This window comes from Cygnus atratus, chromosome 3 (assembly GCF_013377495.2).
Source record: "Cygnus atratus isolate AKBS03 ecotype Queensland, Australia chromosome 3, CAtr_DNAZoo_HiC_assembly, whole genome shotgun sequence".
Lineage (NCBI taxonomy): Eukaryota > Metazoa > Chordata > Aves > Anseriformes > Anatidae > Cygnus > Cygnus atratus.
Window position 1 is genome coordinate 61,637,229 of NC_066364.1, and position 18,637 is coordinate 61,655,865.

The window sequence follows — 18,637 nt, forward strand, 5'->3', positions numbered from 1 at the left end:
GTCCAGCCTCAGAGCCCACTTACCAGTATGGGCTCTCGTGTTACTGGAAGAGGTGACCATGAATATATTGAGAGCAGCTACGTGGCTTTGGGAACCCAGGTGGTGTTTTCCTTGATACTGACAGTGAAGGAGAAAGGGCCAGGTAGAAAAAGGCCTACTCATCAAGTCGCCGCTTGGCTGTGTGGTTGCTGTCACAAACGAGGCTTTGTCGTTTACAACCACAGGGCCCTCTTTGTGTGATGGGTACTGCAAGGCAGGCATAAGATCCATCTGTTGAAGTAGGGCAAGAGCATCTTTGCCAACAGGCTTGCTAACCTACTGAGGAAGGCATCCAACTAGGAATGTCGCGGAGAGCGACCATAGCCTGAAGAGAAGTGAAGGTGTGAGGGGCAGAGAAGCTTGTGGGGAATAGCATAATGTCAGAGGCTTTTTCACTTTCCGTCTGAATGCAGCCTGACACCTGTGTGCAGCAGGAAAACTAAATGGAGAATTAGAAGTTCATGTGTAGCTGCACAGCTGTAGCCTCTCAGGGATTTTAGAGTTACAGTGGGACACAGCCACCTTCCTAGCCTCGCTTTCCTGAGGAGCCTTTATCCATGGCAACACTCCAGTCTTGTGAGCTGTGAAGTACATAAGTTCTTGAGAGCCTTTTCCTAGTTTACTTTAATTGTTACACTCTTGCTTAATGTAATTAGGGGCAGTGCCTTGCCAGTGAAATCCTCTGTTGTGTGGTCAGTGCCAGGAGGCTGACAGTGTAAGTGCTGTGGTGTCCACGTGTATATAACCTTCTAGACTGCTGTACCAGCATTCTGTCTTACATAAAGTGCCTAATTTTATTTATGTCCAAGATGTACTTCTTGTACAATACTGTATGGTGGACTGTGGAGGTTTATTTATGTGGTCTTACTCCCCTGATGCAGTGCCAGCTGGTTTGCAGCGTATGATTTCTCAAAAGGCTTCTAAGTCCAAAATAAAAACTGGTGGTTGGTTTCTTCCAGTGGCCTTGTCTGAACAGTGTGATTAATAATCAAATAGCTGATGCATTTAAGTGACTTTAATGTGTCCCAGTGCTCTTCCCATTTCTGACACCAACTGTATATCCTTCAGGTTTGGCACTGATGCGCTCCATGTAGCACCAACATCTAGTGCAATTTCAGCTCTGACATTTCATTTGTGAAACAGTCAGCAAAGAGGAGGAGAGCTCCTAGCTCATATACCATGGTGCCTGTAAATGCAGAGGGGGGAGACCTTTTCACAAAGTGACATGTTTTACTACAGGCATTATTTTTCTGTCCAAACAATTACTTGCTGTGGCCAGGGACAGATGGATCAGAGCTGAAGAGGTGAAATACAGTATTTTAGGAGTTTTAGAAAACTATTAGCTCCTGGTTTTAGCACGAGTAAACAAATAACAAAGGAGGGCAGGTGAAAATCTTTGACAAACATGGCACAAGAAAAATATTTTGTATAACAGGGGAAACTTGTCACCATGACACCTTGGGAAGGTCTCTTCTAAAGAATATAACATTAATATTATGTCGTACCTCTACCATGTATCCTTTACTGTCACTTGCAAGGAGAAGTATAGCTCACAGTAAGATGTAGAGTTCACTTAGGAATGTTCTGAGTTTGAGTGGATGCACCATACGCTCCACGTACACGTACGTGCCTGTGTGCAGATGTGTATGTAACTGCATACACATACACACATGAGGACGTGACTATATACACACATGACTATACACATTTCAATTTAAGAACAAAAAATAATATATATAAATGTTTATGTATAGAAACAGGTAAGAGATTTGGGATTCCAGTGTGTGGTATTAATTTTGTATCTTGTCAAATGTACTCAAGACTTGTGACTTTTTTTTTAAGTCTCATTTGATAGTAAGCCACAGAACAGCACAGAATGACAGTCCTTTAAAAATTATAATAGTTGCTTGTGTGCACTGCAGTCAAGCTACTGAAAGCTAGTTCACATGCCAACTTCACGCTGGGGGCTAAGAAAATAAACAGTGTGGTAGATTTGAGCTTTATTTTTTGTACTTGTGTATAATGATTTGGATTTAACCCTCTGTCTAGTAGAGCCTTCATCAAGACAACCTTTTCTGTACTATTTCCTTACTCTTTGGAAGAGTTCAGAAAAAATGCAGGTTAATTAAAAAGCTGTTTTAACACAAACGAATCATTAAAATGTCAGGAAGTGTACAAAGTGCAGGAACATTTCCAGGACTTATTTAGGTCTGCATGCATGTTCTTAAGCCTTATCTCTATCAAAATTCAGTTTGAAAGAACTTCAGTGTCATCTCTTACTGGAATAGTTATTTTATATTTTTGGAGACTCTTCAGTATAAAAAGATCTTAGTGCATTAGGCACAGACAGTGCTCACTCAAATTTAAACAGATGATCTGATAAATTGCAGAACTTCATTAAGCTGATATCAGGCCGGATCTTGAAATATATTCACAGAATCTTGCCTCTGAGGCAAAAAAGCAATTTTTGTTGAAAGTTATTCTGTATTGGTTATCATCTCTGCAAGAGGCTTTAAGGTAAACCACTGTCTCCACCTCCCCATCACTGTGTACAAGTTCAGTAACATGGATTGCAAAGAAGTCTTCAGAACTTCTGGAATAATGCTGCTCATAAGAAAAAACAAACACTTCTTTTTTTTTTTTTACTTTAGTTATTTGTCCTTGGCTTCTTTTCCCCCTTTTTTTCTTCAAGCTAAAAAAAAAAATGTTTTTTCTTTACTCACTTATTCATTTTTTTTTCCTAACTAGGAAATGTCTTCCTGCTAATCAAAATACTTATCAATGGTGTTTTCAAGCATGAAACTGAAACCTCTGCAGTAGAAGAACCTGTTAATTTCTATGTCTCGGTTGATAGTAGCTCCTGCAGCATTATAAAAATTCCCATTGGCAGCAAAGTTGCTAATGGTAATCATATCTTTGGGCATAACATCTGAAATTAACCTAATTCAAAACTGATTGGAACTGTTCAATTATGATTTAACTTCGTTGCGACTGTGAAGGTAGTCACAGTCACTCCTATATCAGTGTAAAGAACGTATGTTCTCTTTTATACTTTCTTTTGGGATTAAGACAAGTACTAAAATTTCATACTAGTTATTATAACACATGAACAAGTGCCCAGGTTCTTGTATTTTATAATTCCACTGGCATTTTCCTGCCTGCGCGTGCTAGCTTTCTTTTGAAGTATTAATGTGATCAAATTTCTCTTAAAATTAGGAAAATTCTGAACACGGGAGCTAGTCACCAAAGGCTGCAAACAAATTTCTGGTGCTAGTAATAGCACTATAACATTGTTGGTGAACACAGCAAAGGGATATGTGTATATTTTCTCTTTTTTTTATTTTAATAAACAGGTCTCTTTGTATGAATGTTAAATGTTTGTAATTAAAACTTTCAAGTAGTAAATGTTTAACTATGGCAGCATCTAAATATTTTTTTCTTATGGAAAATGAATCCTTTTTCTTTTAAATAACCCCTTTTTGCTTTTTGGTTATGAGGCTAACTATTATTTCTCAGTTTGTGGTATGAATATGTTTAAATATTTCTCCACAAAATATATCCTGTCTTTTTTGAAAAGTAAAGTTGTCTTTTTGTGGGCACATGATAAAACAAATATTGAGAGAGTATACCATGCATACAGTATAAAATCATAGAATGGTTTGGGTTAGAAGGGACCTTAAAACACATCCAGTTCCAATCCCCCTGCCATGGGCAGGGACACCTCCCACCAGACCAGGTTGCCCAAAGCCCCATCCAGCCTGGCCTTGAACACCTCCAGGGATGGGGCATCCACAGCTTCTCTGGGCAGCCTGTGCCAGGGCCTCACCACCCTCTGAGTGAAGAATTACATACTGTATTATCTGTATGTCAGTGACAACCCCTTTTGTATTTCTCATCTCCAGCTTACCTATTTTTAGCCGACTGGCGTTTCCCAGTGCTTGATGAAGAGTGGTGCATGTGTCATGGTGAACTGATCTCCACTCTAGACTTACGATACTAAAGCGTGGGGAATATCTAGAAGCTGTGATGAGACCATATACATCTCTAAGACAGGGTTTTGCATCCCCGTTTACGAAATTCATGTTCTGGGGACAAATCAGGGAGCAAAGAGTAGGCAGAGCAGAAAATTGGCACCATGCTAGTTTTGGAACCTGGGCTACAGACAGCATTTTTCACTTGGTACTACAGTGAGTTATCAGTGACACCATTAACTTGTCATCAGTGGTTTTCAGTCCTGAGACTGTATGTTTTTTGGTCTCTAGTAAGTGTTTTTATATCAAAACAAAGGTCCCAGACAGTCTGTGGAACTTGAACTGAGTTGTCGTACTCAAACTCTGTACTGCTGCTGACATTTTGCAAACATCACTTCATACAGCAAACACCAATTTGCCTTACTCTTTTTAAAATTGGTCAGACAGTCTTAGTTCTAAGTTTCTGTTGATATAGATCTGAAGTTGTCTCCTTTAATCTTGATTTCCAGTTGTGAGCAACTGTCTTAGAGTTAGTAGAGAGCTCATGTGGTAAGGAAGGCTGCCACTTACCTAGAGACAAGAAGACTGGTTTCCTTAGGTTCTTAGGGAAAAATGGGTGAGGGTGAAAATGCTGAAATGGTCTTTTTGCTCTTCTCTCTTGCGAAATAAGCTGTTTGTCTTAGATCTCAGGTACTAGGAAAAAGTTAAGAGGGTTGTTGCTATGGCGTAGCCATTGTGCTGATACCACTCTGCTCATTTATTAAGGAAATAACATCTACACTTTAAACAAACTGACCCTGCTGGCTCCAGTGTTTGCTATTTTACCTGAATTGGTTTGAACATACAGAGCTTTCGGTGTAGTTGGTCTGATAATGAACTGCTCTTATTAATTACTGCCACTTTCTCCAGTAGGAGTAAGGCAGAGGCCTCTGTGATTGTTACAGAAGAAATAAAGCTAATCGTTGACCACTGTGAGAAAACCCAACATGTAGAAAATTTGGTTACAGCTGTTAGCCCACAAACTGTGCGGTGCTCTGCGGTCTGTGGGCTTTTTAAGCAATACTATACAGCCCGAAAACGAAAAACAAATCTTTGTTTTGTGCCATCATTAGGCTATGGTGTCTTGTCAGTGTATGATTGCTTGAAAGTTTTATTCCTGAATCCGTGTTTTACCACTGAGGTTTCTTGTTGTACCTATACTTACATCCCATCTTCTTTTATACCTCTTTTATACTTGCTATAAACTACATTGCATCTACTCTGGGAATAGCTTGGAGAAGTAGAACACTTCAGAAATCCATTTCTTAGGCATTTATATCAACTGAGCTTGGAAAGGAAAACTTATTTTTGAAATATACATTAGTGGAATTAAGTGTTTAATGCCACTGATCTTTGTCATACAAATTGATTATTAAGTTATAATATTGTATTTTGTTTTACAGAAACACAGTCTCAGATTGGAGACAGGGAATGACCAGTGTCATGAATGAAAATGTAATTTTCCATAAATAAACATCCCATACTGAACAGTACCAACAAGTGAGAAAAATCATAATTTGTGTTAATATCTTTCAGTGATAAAATTCTTCAGCTATCAAGAAATATAAGAATATTATTTTAGCCTACATTTTCTTCTGTTTCAGTAATGTCCCAAAAGCTGGTCTTTGGTGCCAGTTTTGATCTCAGTTTCTGCAACAGGAGACAAAGACGGTTTTGCCCAGTGAAATTTAATTTATGCAAATCAGCAGATGGCTTTGCAGGAATATGATTAATTATGTTCCCTAAGTGGATGAGTTTGCTCTTTTAAATACCCTGGCAGCAACAGATTTGTCAATATCTTGCATTATATTTTTAAAATGGCCTTTCAATTACATTAATTGTGGTTTGTTTGATTTTCTCTCCCTCCCTCCCTCCCTTCCTCTCTGTATAGATTCTGGGACTTTTCCAAGCCTAACCCTTTGCTGGAAACAGTTGAGCATCATACTGAATTTACATGTGGACTAGATTTAAGCCTTCACAACTGTGGTCAGGTAAGAGGTGTGACGAATTTACATTTTGCTTGCCTGTTTTAGCTAGTTCAGTTGAGGCTGGACTCCATCTTGGATCCTGAATAAGAGCCACTGGACCACAGAAAGCTTTTGGAAGTGAATCTGGCTGAATGCTTATTAAATAAACCTCTCTTTAGGTCTATATTTATTTATAAAGCAGTTACTCACATTGGGCCGGAGAGGAAGGCAGGACAGGCAGAATTGCAAAATGAGATAGCTGAAAGCCATGGTGAGCTCAGGGAAAATGAGGTAGCTTTATTTCGGAAGAAAGAGTAATGGAGAGGGGTGCCTAGGATGCCAAGCTGAAAGACAGAGCTTTGTTCTGTCTACTTGAAAACTCAAGTTAAGCATTGCTAGTGTCACATGTGATACCGAGTCTTGGTTTGTCATAATAGCAGGAGTACTGTAGGAGGCTTAAAATGTATTTAGAAGTATAAAACCCTTAATTATAAATGTGAATGAGTGGGACTCATTTTGGCAAGAGCACATGTTTGTGTACAGGTCACAGTAGAATTCTGTCCTTTGCTTCTGTTGCTACAATAATTTCTGTTTTGTAAACAGAGAATCGTCATATGTAGTTTGACCTGTTTTTTTTCTTCTGAAAAGAAAGGTAGAAGAAAACTAAAAATAAAGTTAATTATTTGCTTTAATACCTATAAGTGTATAGTTTTCACATAGAAATTACTGCCACTGAGTCAACTATGACAAATACAGTATTTAATGTGCCTCAGGTGTTATTTACATCTAGATTCTTTGCTAATTCACAGTGAAATTGTTGTGTTTTTTTTTTAATCTTAGATAAAAATTACTTTTTTTCATCTGTGATGAAATTCTGGCTAGGCAAAGCAAATAAAACCATCCAAATTTCTGCTGGTTGATACAAAGACACAGGAGAAAGGTGTCAGTGTGGCAATATACTTAGCTTAATGCAGGGGGAACCATTCTTGGCATCAGCACAGGCTTGAAGAGCTTCATGCCCAGTTGCTCATTCCCTTAATTCTGCTGCCTCAGGGGTGCTGCAGTAGCTGTTCATGAGGCTGTGCTGTGAACAGTGTAGGAGAATTTGTAAGGCTGAGTAAAAATCTGAAGTTTCAGGTTATTTGTGACTGGAGCAGGGTAGGGAAAGAGGAGCATAAAGGCCAGTTGCTGGGAAGTAAAGCTTCATCCCAAGTGAGTGCACAGATATGATTCTGACTGAATTGGGGCCAGAGGAGCTGGAAGCGTAGCATAGTGCTTTAGGGCCTTGCGCTGCTATATCATAGCATGCTCTGAGTGCAACTTGGCTTTCCATGAAGTTGGTGTGGATTTTGCCATGGATCTGAATGAGATGACAAAAAGATTTTTCTTCTTTTGTGTTGAGAGTGTGATTACATCTTGATTCTAAGCCTGTTGGAAAGAGCCCTGGGTGTTTGTTACAGTGGATGGCGTTTCTGACTGGCTAAATATGACTTCTTTTTGTATGATATGTCTGTCAAACTCTGCGTTCCTGCTGAAAGGATATTCTTCCTTTTGTAACTGCAATGTATGGAACAGCCTTCTTGGAACAAAGCTCATTGATGATAGATAATGAATTCAAAGCAAACAGCTGCACCTGCACTTGGGTGTTGGAAAAAGGAAAATGATGGTGTGTATACCCGTCTACATTAGGCCTTTCGTGCATCCAGGTATTTTTTTTTTCCATATAGAAATTCTACAAGTCCTGTGTTGGACTTAACGCAGAAGTACCAGCTGGTAAGTCTGAGGTACTTACCATATATAGTTCAGGCCAACATGCCTTCCAGACAGAAGTTTGGCATCTGCAACAGCTTTAAGTTTCCCCTGCTTTTTCTGTTGAGTTGGTTTAATGTATTGTGAAGGCTGGATATCACAGCAATGGGAAATGTAAATGTTGTTTAAAAAAAAAAAAAAAGGGGAAAAAGAAAACAGAAAACTGTAATAGAATTCAACTGTAACTACCAGATCAAGAATTTTCTGAACACTTACAGCTGCTTCCAGTCTGAGCATTTGTATCCTTTCCCTGACTTCTACATTTATCCAGCAAAGATTATTTGCTTAAATTATGCTGCTGTTTCCAATAGGTTGCTGCCATGTCTGCTCTCTGTCAAGAACTGATAATGAGTCCCAAGCACTGTTGTTCTTCGTGTATATGTATGATTCGTGATTTTCATTGTACATTTTAGAAGGAGTTACAACTTGAGATTGGAACTACTTCACAACTCCATGCATCCAGGGTATTTTATTTGTAATGGACAGGCTACTCATTTATAGTCAAATCATGTATCATTCTGGTCATTAACCTTTGCTTTCACTCTTGATGATACTTTTGTTGCCTAGCCAGAAAGTATTTTCTTTGCCTGTGCCCAATGAACTTCAGCATTTAAGAAGTATCTTTTAAGTGTCAAGAAAAAGCCAGTCTTGGAAAAGTGTTCAAAATAGATACCAGGATTAAGTATCCGATTCGGGATTTATAAGACATTCCTGTGGAACTGATGGAGCTTTGAACAGAATCCACGGGCAGGTACATGTAGGCAAGTGGGTTCTTGGGAAGTATCCTGCTAAGAGGAGGCAACACTGGGTGGGGGGAGAGATTTGCTGGTGAGGAACGGATCCCCGTCATGGAGGTAAGTATTAGCTAGGCGATAAAGAAAATTCCTTGGTGCTTAATTACTATTCTGATACCTGTCTTGGGGTATCTGCCTCTACATAAAAGTAAGCCTTTGTTGAAAGCTTTGCTTTTTAATGAAATCAACTCTTTTTTTCTTTCACCTTAATGGTTGTTGTCATGTTCATAACAATTTTGGACTAACAAATTTTCAGGCATATATTAAAATGTGCATTTTATAGTGCAAAGCGTTAACAGAAATGGTCCATAAGACAGGGTATTTTGCTGTTGAAATGCAAGTGTTGATGTAAGATCTAGGAGAAAACACTACAAATCCCAGCTTATATTGGAATGGTATTCTGCAACTCATCAGATTTCTTACTTCTCTTCTGGTATTTACTTTCCTTGTGCATGATCCTGTACATAATTCCAAATAATATGGAGTTGGTGATAATACCAGTACAGTACCTGTGAAATTAGTCTTGTACTCTGTGTTACACTGTTCTTTGTGCCTCAGCTTCTCTGCATCTCCAGTTTCTTCGCACTAAAGCTGTGGGGTATCACCAGCATTTTGTCTGTAGCAGTCTGCGCTCCTCCCTTCCACCTGGCCAGAGGCATTAGAGCTGGGGGGCAATGCTTGCGTTGTAGGAGGAGTCTGTTGATCCCATGAAATGTTGCTGTGCTGATGGCATCGTGAGCTTTCGTATGGCATCAATGTCACTAAAACTTAAAAAGCTGTCATTTCTCAGTAGCTGGAGAGAGGTCGTAGCCAAACTATATCCACCTGAGCTGTATCCCCTGAAGGTAAATGAAATCTTGTCCTAAGATCTTTCAGCTTTATGGAGGTTTTTTTATTATCATCGGTCAAGTTCTGGTGTACAGGTTTGTTCTGCTACCTCTCGTGTATGTGCAGATTATGCAATGTGCCGCATTAGCTATGCTAAGTTGGCTTAACCAGTACAGCCAAATAGAAATGCAGGAGGTGTCTATAGCAAGGCTGTTTTGCTCTCTGTTCTGCTGTTCGTTAGACGTGTGCCCATGGCAGTCCTAGGAATGTTGACTGTTCCATATAAAAGTGGAGCTGCGTCTTGTGGAAATGTACAGAAAAGAAAAGACCTTGCTTTTGCTAATTTGCTCTTAATTTTTACACGTAATTGCGAAGGAGCTGATAGCTTCCACCCAGCTGTCATGGCTATCACGCTGCTCTGATTGTCTCACTAGCTGTACTTCTTCTTAATCTCTCCATATGGCCTGGATGCTACCATAGTTATGCGGTTAGTGATCCTTTGAGATAAAAAGACTTCTTACTTAGTCTCAGAGTGGATTTTTGCATGGAAAGATCAGACTTAAACAGCTGCAAATGTTATCATTAAACCAATGTGAGCACCTTTATAGAGTTGGAGAGGGAGGTGACATTTCTTGCTGGTGCTTATTGCAGGTCCTTCCCTAACTGTTCAATTTTCACTGCATCAGTCAAAGCTAACCATTTATGAATAATGGTTGCTCTTAGACATTATCAACAGAAGTCTCATCTCAGGGTGTTTGCAAGGGTTGCTGTCAGGCATGGCAATTCTGTAAGAGCTGCAATGGCAGTCTGCTGAGAGGAAAAACTTCTCAATCTTTGAAGTGCTGGGAAGAGATGAGGCAGCAGTTTCTTGGTTGTGTGTCGTGTTTCAGTGGCTTAAAAACAATTTCTGCTCCTGCAAGCCTCATCTGTTAGTCAGCATAGTGGATTTTGTTCCTGTATCTGGAACAGCTTTTATTTATAAGAACTTACGGTCCAGGGTTTGTTCTATTCTGCCTTTATTGGAAAATAATAACGAAAACAATGTGTGTTGGTTTTTTTTTTTCAAAAGTACATTAGAGAAATCTTTCATTCCACATTCAAAATAAAAAGTTTTAATTTACAGACTCCCATCACTTCATACTTGTGTGAAGGTAGACATCGTGTGCAGTTCATCCCTGGCATCTTTTGATGAAACGAAAGGTCACACCAGTGGTTCAGATTTTCTAGTACAAAATAGGTATTGAATAAATTTAAATTTCTGCCTATTCTATCTTTTGTAATGGTCCACATACCCCCCACCCACAAAAAGAAAAAAAGGTGCTTCAGCAGAGATCCATTCTACTTAAATTTTTCTAGCATATGGTGTATGAATGGGCACTAAGGCCAAAACTGGTCTGGTCTGGAGGTAGAATCTGAGAAGTGATCGCCTCTCAAAGTAATCTAATGAGTAGCAAACCTAATAGCTTTCTTTATCTCCACCTAATCTCCCATCTCTCCATCTTACACACATACAGAGGGTGTTCAGGACCCTTCAAAATACATAATAATGATATAAATAGCTTGTTAGATTCCATATAAAATGTCACAGAAGATAAGAAACTAAAAGAGGAAGGGAAACACAACATTAATGGACGAGAAGAACTGAATACTTTTTCTGATATCTCTTCTCATGGAAAAAAGACAGGTCATATTGGTTTTATTTGAAAATGGGGTGGGATGGAGAAAAGCTGAAAAGAGAAATGGGTCACTCAGACACATTTGTGCGTTATCATCTGATTTATTATAAGCACTCAGGAAGCTGAGTGGCACCAGGGTACTTCTGGATAGGCCCATTAAAAAGGCTGAAAATATTAACATGGAGAAGGCTGCACTTTCTTCTGATTAACTCCCTTCATAAAGGGGTTACTGAACTCAAAGTTTTTAGTTGATCTTTTCAATGTATTTTGTCTGGGTTGGAGGTTGGAGTTTTATTGTGCCTTCAAACATTGGAAGAAAAAAATAGCTACTAACTTGGGAGATTTCTCTTTTCTTTTTTCTCCTTCTGAATATTAAAGAGGCAGAATGTCATCCATGTAATTGCCCTGGACTCGATGGGTTGCCCTCAGGTGCTGGAAAAGGTCTAAGTCTATTGCAAAGCAAGATGATTGTGATGAATAGAAAAGAGAGGGCCTATCAGAAAAGGAAATCAGTTTGTGAGTAAATGGAAATGTCTTTGATAAATGAATGGTATCAATATTAAATCAATTGGTGGGAAACATTGTTATACTCTGGGACAAGGATAAACAGTTCAATAAAATACAGGATAGCTGTTTCATTTAAATTAAACCATGGTTTTCAAGTCAAGCAATCAGCTTCCTATGATGACTGTAGTTTTTTGTTCATTTGCTTGCTTTTTGGCTTTACTTAGAGGGAAATATAGTGATGCCCATTTTGATTTCTGTGCTTCAAATAGACTTGCTTAAAAACTCTACTGGCAGATAACTTGGCATGACATTTATGCTGCAGCAGTAACAATAAGTTATCCCAAGCATATATGCTGGTACAGCAAATTTGCTACTTAAATAAGGTTAGAGACATTTTGTCAAACTGCCTTTGTCCCATATAGCTTTAGTAACAGTTCATAACCAGCAGAAAAATTACCTGTTTTAGAATGTTTTTAAAATTTGCATTATTTCTTGATGTAACTGAACAGTCACTGTAAGGTGAAATATTCTTGTTTCACAATTCAGCTTTAGTTATTCTCCTTTTCTCTGCGATTTCAGATAGTTAAAAGTTGCTATAGTAGAATTTTATTCTACAGTTACAAGAACAATTTATAAGTTATAATGAAAATTGCATGGCATACGGGTGTCCAAGGTATTAAATAGTATAAGGATTACAATTATTCAGTTCTTTGCAACTGAAGTAAACTGTCTTCTACTCTGTTTGCATGTCAGTTAAAAAAAAAAAAGGTAAATCATGTACACTCTAAATACTGAAATCAGTGAGATTTGTTTCAATTTGTGAGTAAAATTTGTTTCCAAGACAGTGAAGACATGAACACAGAAAGGTGAACCTCCACGCCTTCGTGTTCCTACTGGTGAGGACTTTATTGGATATGAAGACAATGTTTGAATTAATTTTTAAATTTTCTTTTCTCCTTCATCTTACCATGGAAGCGTTTTTCCACCGATTAGTAACATCATCTCATTGATTAAAATATAAACTCCAGGAAGTTGCATTTTTAACTGCATATTTATTTACTGTGGTGTGCTGGATCAGCCCTCCTCCCAGCTGGAATTACTGCTGCTTTTTTAATATTTAAATATAAAGTAGCACTTAGTTAAATAACCAAATCACATATCACATGAGAACTGACATTGCTAAATACTTCTAGTGCTTATTCAATATCTTATGTTCCCCTCTTCTTAGGAAAGGCATACAGTGGTCATAAGACCATTGTATAAAACAGGTCATCATAAGAAAAAAAAAAAAAAGGCAAAATGAAAGAAGGCATTTGGTAACCTGATGCGGTATCTGCATAAACATTACTTCTCTTTATCCCATGGTTTATTTTAGTCATTTGTATTTGTAGCGGTGATAATTCACGAGGTACTGCAAAGGGGCATGTAGCAGCTGTCCATAAATTAATGCTGGCTACCACAATGATACCTTTCAGTTGTCCCCCTTCTCTCACAGACTTGGCTGTATTTTGGAGAAGTATTAAGGAGAAATGGAAATGCTATTGCATTTTCTAGTGCTCTTCCATTCTGTAGTGTCACAGTTTTACATGCATGCCTGTTTGCTGTTTCTTACGTGGGCATTCTCACCAAGTTTTCTAATACTGGTCTTGCTTTATAGACTTCCTTCTGCACAGGAGAACTTGATACAGTGCTGTTTGCTGTAGTTTTATTTTCCTTCTGTTAGCTGCTTACCTTGTCATCTTTCATGTGTTATCATTAAGTCAATGAGTTGGGCAAATTACGGCAAGTGATCCTTTTCAAACTCCCTTTTAATATCCCCTGTTTATTTTTAGTGTTGCTAGATTAACCAGTTCTATAACTGTATTTGTTCAGAGGCTGCCTCAGGATGCTAATTACACTGATAACAGGTGGGAATTCCCGTGGGATTTTTTCCAAATGTTATCTTGTTTCTGCATGAAAGTGAAAAGTATTGCTTGTGGAAATACAGATATTGATCCAGAGCTCTGAAGAATATTTAGAAACTGGCAATCATATAAAACACAGTTTTTACATAGCTTTTTCAGTGGAGAACTTGGATTTTCTTTTTTTGTATGATTTGGATGGACTGTAATGCAGCAGAACATTATACCACACAAAGATCTATTATGTTGTATGAATAGACAGACATGTTTTCAAGAGATTTTTGGTACATTTAGATATACACAGAAAACACTTCAAAAACTTAGTAGAAGCAGCTAAAGAAGCAATAAAAATGAATAAATAGTGCGGTATAGTAAACACAAAACAGGCTGATTATAATATGAAATAAAATATTGAAGTTGGATTTCCAAATTTTTCGTGTGCAGCTGTTCATTCTGGCTCTAGAAGAGAACAGGAATTGGAGTCTGAGCAGAAGGGAGCTTGTTGTGTAGGGGATCCAACACTACATCCTTTGTCATCCCGACTGGAAAATACATTGTAAAGATAATTCAAGATGGATTAAGCCAGATTTATTGGCATGTATCTGTGGGGCTCATCAACTTTTTAGCTCTCCTTTTTCTACTCCCCTTTGCCTTCTTTCTTGTTCCGTACAATGTTCTGTTAATATACACCGTATGTCATTTACTTGAGTAATTGTCAGTGTGCTTAACCCTTTCACTTTGTTACTGTCTCTTAAGTGCATTATCAAGTCATTATCAAACCTAAAGCATTCTGAACATGAAGGAAAAATATGTATTAAAACATTCCATTTGAACATGAGGAAAAAAATATTTTTCTGTGAGGGTGACTCAGCACTGGGACAGGTTGCCCAGAGAGGCCGTGGAGTTTCCTTTCCTGGAGATGTTCAAAAGCTGTCTGGACACTGTCCTGAGTAATGTGCGCTAGAGGACCCTGCTTAAGCAGGGATGATGGCCAGATGATCTCCAGAGGTCCATTCCCACCTCAGTTGTTCTGTGATTCTACAGTCTTCTCTGTGGTATCTCATTATTTATTCAAATCTAATGCTATAGAATAAGGTTAACCTCCTTGTTTGTGATTTTAGTTTCTAGCTTTCACCTAAAATATATCTTGGGACTTGCAATTCAGAAAGTTTTCAGTTATGTTAGAATAATTTCCTGGTAGGCATGTCTTTTCTCAACAAAAGACAATACAGTGATCTCACAGCTTATCAGTGTGAGACTGAAGAACAGTCTTAATTCTTCAAAAAACTTCCATTGGTCATTTTGGTTCACTTTGTTTCTCATGCACACACGGAATCACGCAGAATAGTTGAGGTTGGAAGGGACCTCCAGAGATCATCTAGTCCAACCTTCCTGCTCAAGCATGGTCACCTAGAGCATTCTCAGTTCCTCAGCTCTCCATTAGGAAAATGTCTATAATAGTTTTCCCTACCTGCAAGTTTGAGAAAAATGGTAACATTTGATCATGAAGTGTTGAGACGTCATGGTAGAAGAGTCCTAAGACCCTATAAAGAGAAGAAATGTCACACGGTCTGGAAATTTATTTGTCCTCCCTTCATCCCATGCTGTTACTTTCTGCATTGGCCTGTGTGAAACAATCACTTGAAACTCTAAGGTTTCCCTGCTTTCCTCATGGAGAGTATGCAAAATAGGACACTGTAAATTTTTACTTGCCTTAGTGAAGCTAGAATGAAGCTTGTTTGTTTGTTTTTAAAAAGAGAAAAAAAGCAGCTGCCTTGCTATCTAATTTTGAAGCATTGTAAATTAGAGCACCAACCAACATTAACCCAACAGTATGCATTAATTTCTTCTAAGATCCTTCTGGTTTTTGTCAAAATGACACTAACCAGATTCTGTTTACTTTGTAGGTGGTGGACTGTGCTTGGGATGAGCTTGTCAAGATCTACACTCCATCGTGCCTGACAGGTCCTGTCTAGAGAGAAAATGAAGATCTGACACAATAGGAACCTTTCTGTCATCATTCACAACCAGACTTGTGCTAAACTGTCAGCTGCGTCACTAATCTTCGTGTCTCTTTTTAAGTAAAAGTCTTGTTTGTACTGAAAGGGTTGTGCACTTGAGCATGTGGACTTGTTGTACTGAACAGGTTAGTGCTTGGGCCAGCAAAACATTCAGCAGCTACTGAGTGGCTGAAGAGGACAGTAGCAGATACAAGCTGGAGTCTTCAGAGCAGAACCACTGACACAATTTTGTGATCAGTCTGGCTAATGATGAGAGCAGAGGCCAAAATCTTCTTGATCCTTATAAAGAATAAAAATAACTGACAGTGCATTTTTACAGATTGTCACTGTAGAAAAGGAGAAAGTGTTTTTTCTCGCTGTGGAGTACTGTAATGTCAACCTGAGGCTTGTATCACTGGGATGCGTTTATACTGATACATTTTGCTTTGACTCACATTGCATTATTTTCTTGTGCAGTATGATGAATACTCTTGATAGACAGTAAATGTCATAGTTGATAGCCATCTGATTCCTTTGACCTTTTTGATTGCTGCTTCACAGAGATGGTAGAGATTATTTTCATACATTTTTCCCATGGATCTCCTTGAGTAAAACAGTTAATGAAGTCATGCAGAACAATAATCTAGAGAAAACACTTAGGAAAAAAAATGAAATACAAACAATACTAATTAGATCACAATTCTCAAGATTTAGAGATAGGACAACCATCTCTTTTAATAGACTTATCTTTTACTTTCACTTAGATTTTTCAAGAGATAGAAGAGGAATGTGGCCATATATTTAGTGTTTCTGGACCTACCACTGACTGGCCAAAGTGAAAGGTGATGTCTGGACTAGTTGAGTCGACACACATGCGGATTAACTTCTTGGCATAAGCATAGCAGATCCAATGTGGCTAAGCTATTATCAGACTTGCAAGAATACACGCAACATATTATAGCTATGTTGAGTAGTTTCTTTGCCCACTTTAACCCCTCAGCCCACATATTGGTATTTTCATTTGATTTTTTTGGCAACAAGTAGAGGCATTCATTTTCTTTAGTTTTCCAGTCTCCTTTAAATACTGTATCAGCCTCTTAAGGATCCCCCTGTGATACTCCTGCAGTTCTCACTTATATCTCTTTGGCTTCTCTCTTAGTTTCATGTTAGCCCTTTTTTTGTTTTATTTTGATTTTTTTTTTTTTTACATTCTTAAAGCTGTCTCATTTCTGTTGCTACCCCATGACGTCAATCTTTACCATCAAAAGACTCTTTGCAGGTGCTAGGTCTTCAGCTGGGTTCCTATAGTCTCCTGTTAATGAATGCAGTACGCTTCTGGTTGCACCACTCATACATCATGTAGCAGCAGATACTGCTAGATATTTTGAAGAAACAAAGGAAAGAATCAGCAGAACTAAGATTTGTAGTGAAGAAAGTTGTGAGGAGAGAATTACTGGGCTATCCTGGAGAAAGCCTGGGAACTAGCAGGCAGCTACAGGGAGATACGTATATATTGATTTGGTGCAAGAGCAAGACAGAAAGAAAACCCCTTTCCACAGGATGAGAATTTGAATCATGATAGGTTCTTAAGTTTTCTGGATCAGTGCAAACTGACACTGGAATGCCATCCTCTCAAGCTGAATAAAAAACACAAGTGGATTTTCTCTTTTGTGAGAGTGTGTTGCACCAAATTCCAAAGGTTTATTGCAATTTTAATTCTTCATGCTGAGGAATGATGCAATCATACAGCTATGCTGCACAGAGCTTTCAGCAATACCATGGGCCGTAAAATCTAATTCTAAACATTAAAATTGATTATTTCAACCTTAACAGTTACTCCAGTCTTCTGCTCTATCTCCCTTTTCTCCTTAGACTTGCAGAAGTAACTGCAAGTTACGTGAGGGAGTGGTATATTTTGTTGGTGGGTATGTATTCTATACGCATGTTTCTGGGGGTGGTGGTGGATGTTTCCAGAATACTGCCATTGTGTATCGGTTGGCAAGGCAGATTTTGGAAAGCTAGCACAGAGAAAGAAACAATCCCCGTTCTGCACATGCACGCTCAGCACATGGATTAACTGCCACTCCTTTTCTTAGCTGCCTTCTCTTCCCCCTGTGTCCAGGTTAGCTTCTGCGCTGAAGGTTGCTGAGGTTTCTCTCTCTTTAAAAATGAGCGCATCTAGAAGATGCACATAGTAAATATAAACTGTGGCCTTTAATCTTCCTGCTTGATCTTTGAATGGGGAGAACATGCTGTCACGTTTTTGCACTGTAACAGAAAAAAATAAAAATCAGGCAATAGTTGTTGCCGATTCTTAATTCTCAGGGAATGTTGCTATAATTGTTTTTAAAATATACTTTTTTTTTTAGCTTCTAATCTTTCTTCATTTACCGAACCAAGCCTTTAACTACAGCAGTATTGAAGATGTAATGTGTTCTGCTTTTTAAACTTGCTCTTGTGGAAAATTTTGGTTTATGGGAGTGCATATGTTTCTCCGTCGTTCAAGAAAGACAGTGATTAATTATGTTTTAAAGGAATGGATTTGTTGTTCTGCAATGCTATTAAATGAACTGCACACAGTGTCTGTGGCTAAACTCTTGTATTTGCTTCCCCAGTTAAGAAATACTGAACAAAAAAGTAAATGCAGTGAAAGGTACTGAGAGTATCTTATAGGTAACTAATATTATAATCATGCTTTATCTTCTGTGAATACTGGGTGACAGCTGCATTTTTCCTGTTTTTAGAGACCAAACATTATACAATTTTGCTTATCTGTATGTCTCATCAGGTCTGCATTCTGATAAAGGAAAGTTATTTTAAACGATTCTGAGTGCCTATGCAGATTACTTTCCAGTCACAAAGTGACATCTTCTATCAAGTACAGTGCTGGCCTCAAATATTGCTTGCATGGGCATAGACATACTAGCCTTTTCAGTAGCAGTGCTTAGTTTTAAATGGGTACTGGGTCATATGATAGCGAGTGGCTACAACTCTGCACAGCACTTCCCTTATATACCTCACGTTTGCATTAGACCCTAATTAACACAAACTCTCCATTAAACGTATTCCATATAGATTTTTACCATTTTCATCCAAGAAACCATTT

The 18,637-nt window shown here is 38.3% G+C and overlaps 1 protein-coding gene across 1 annotated transcript in view; it reads left to right on the forward strand.

Moving 5' to 3' along the window:
• The window catches only part of PEX7 (peroxisomal biogenesis factor 7), a 42,248-nt gene extending 24,427 nt beyond the window's left edge, over window positions 1-17,821 (forward strand). Inside the window, exons 9-10 of the mRNA XM_035538796.2 lie at window positions 5,941-6,040; window positions 15,439-17,821. Of these exons, the coding sequence (XP_035394689.1) occupies window positions 5,941-6,040; window positions 15,439-15,507 (169 nt within the window). The 3' untranslated portion in view covers window positions 15,508-17,821. The remainder of the gene's footprint in view (window positions 1-5,940; window positions 6,041-15,438) is intronic.
• Window positions 17,822-18,637: the final 816 nt, after the last annotated feature.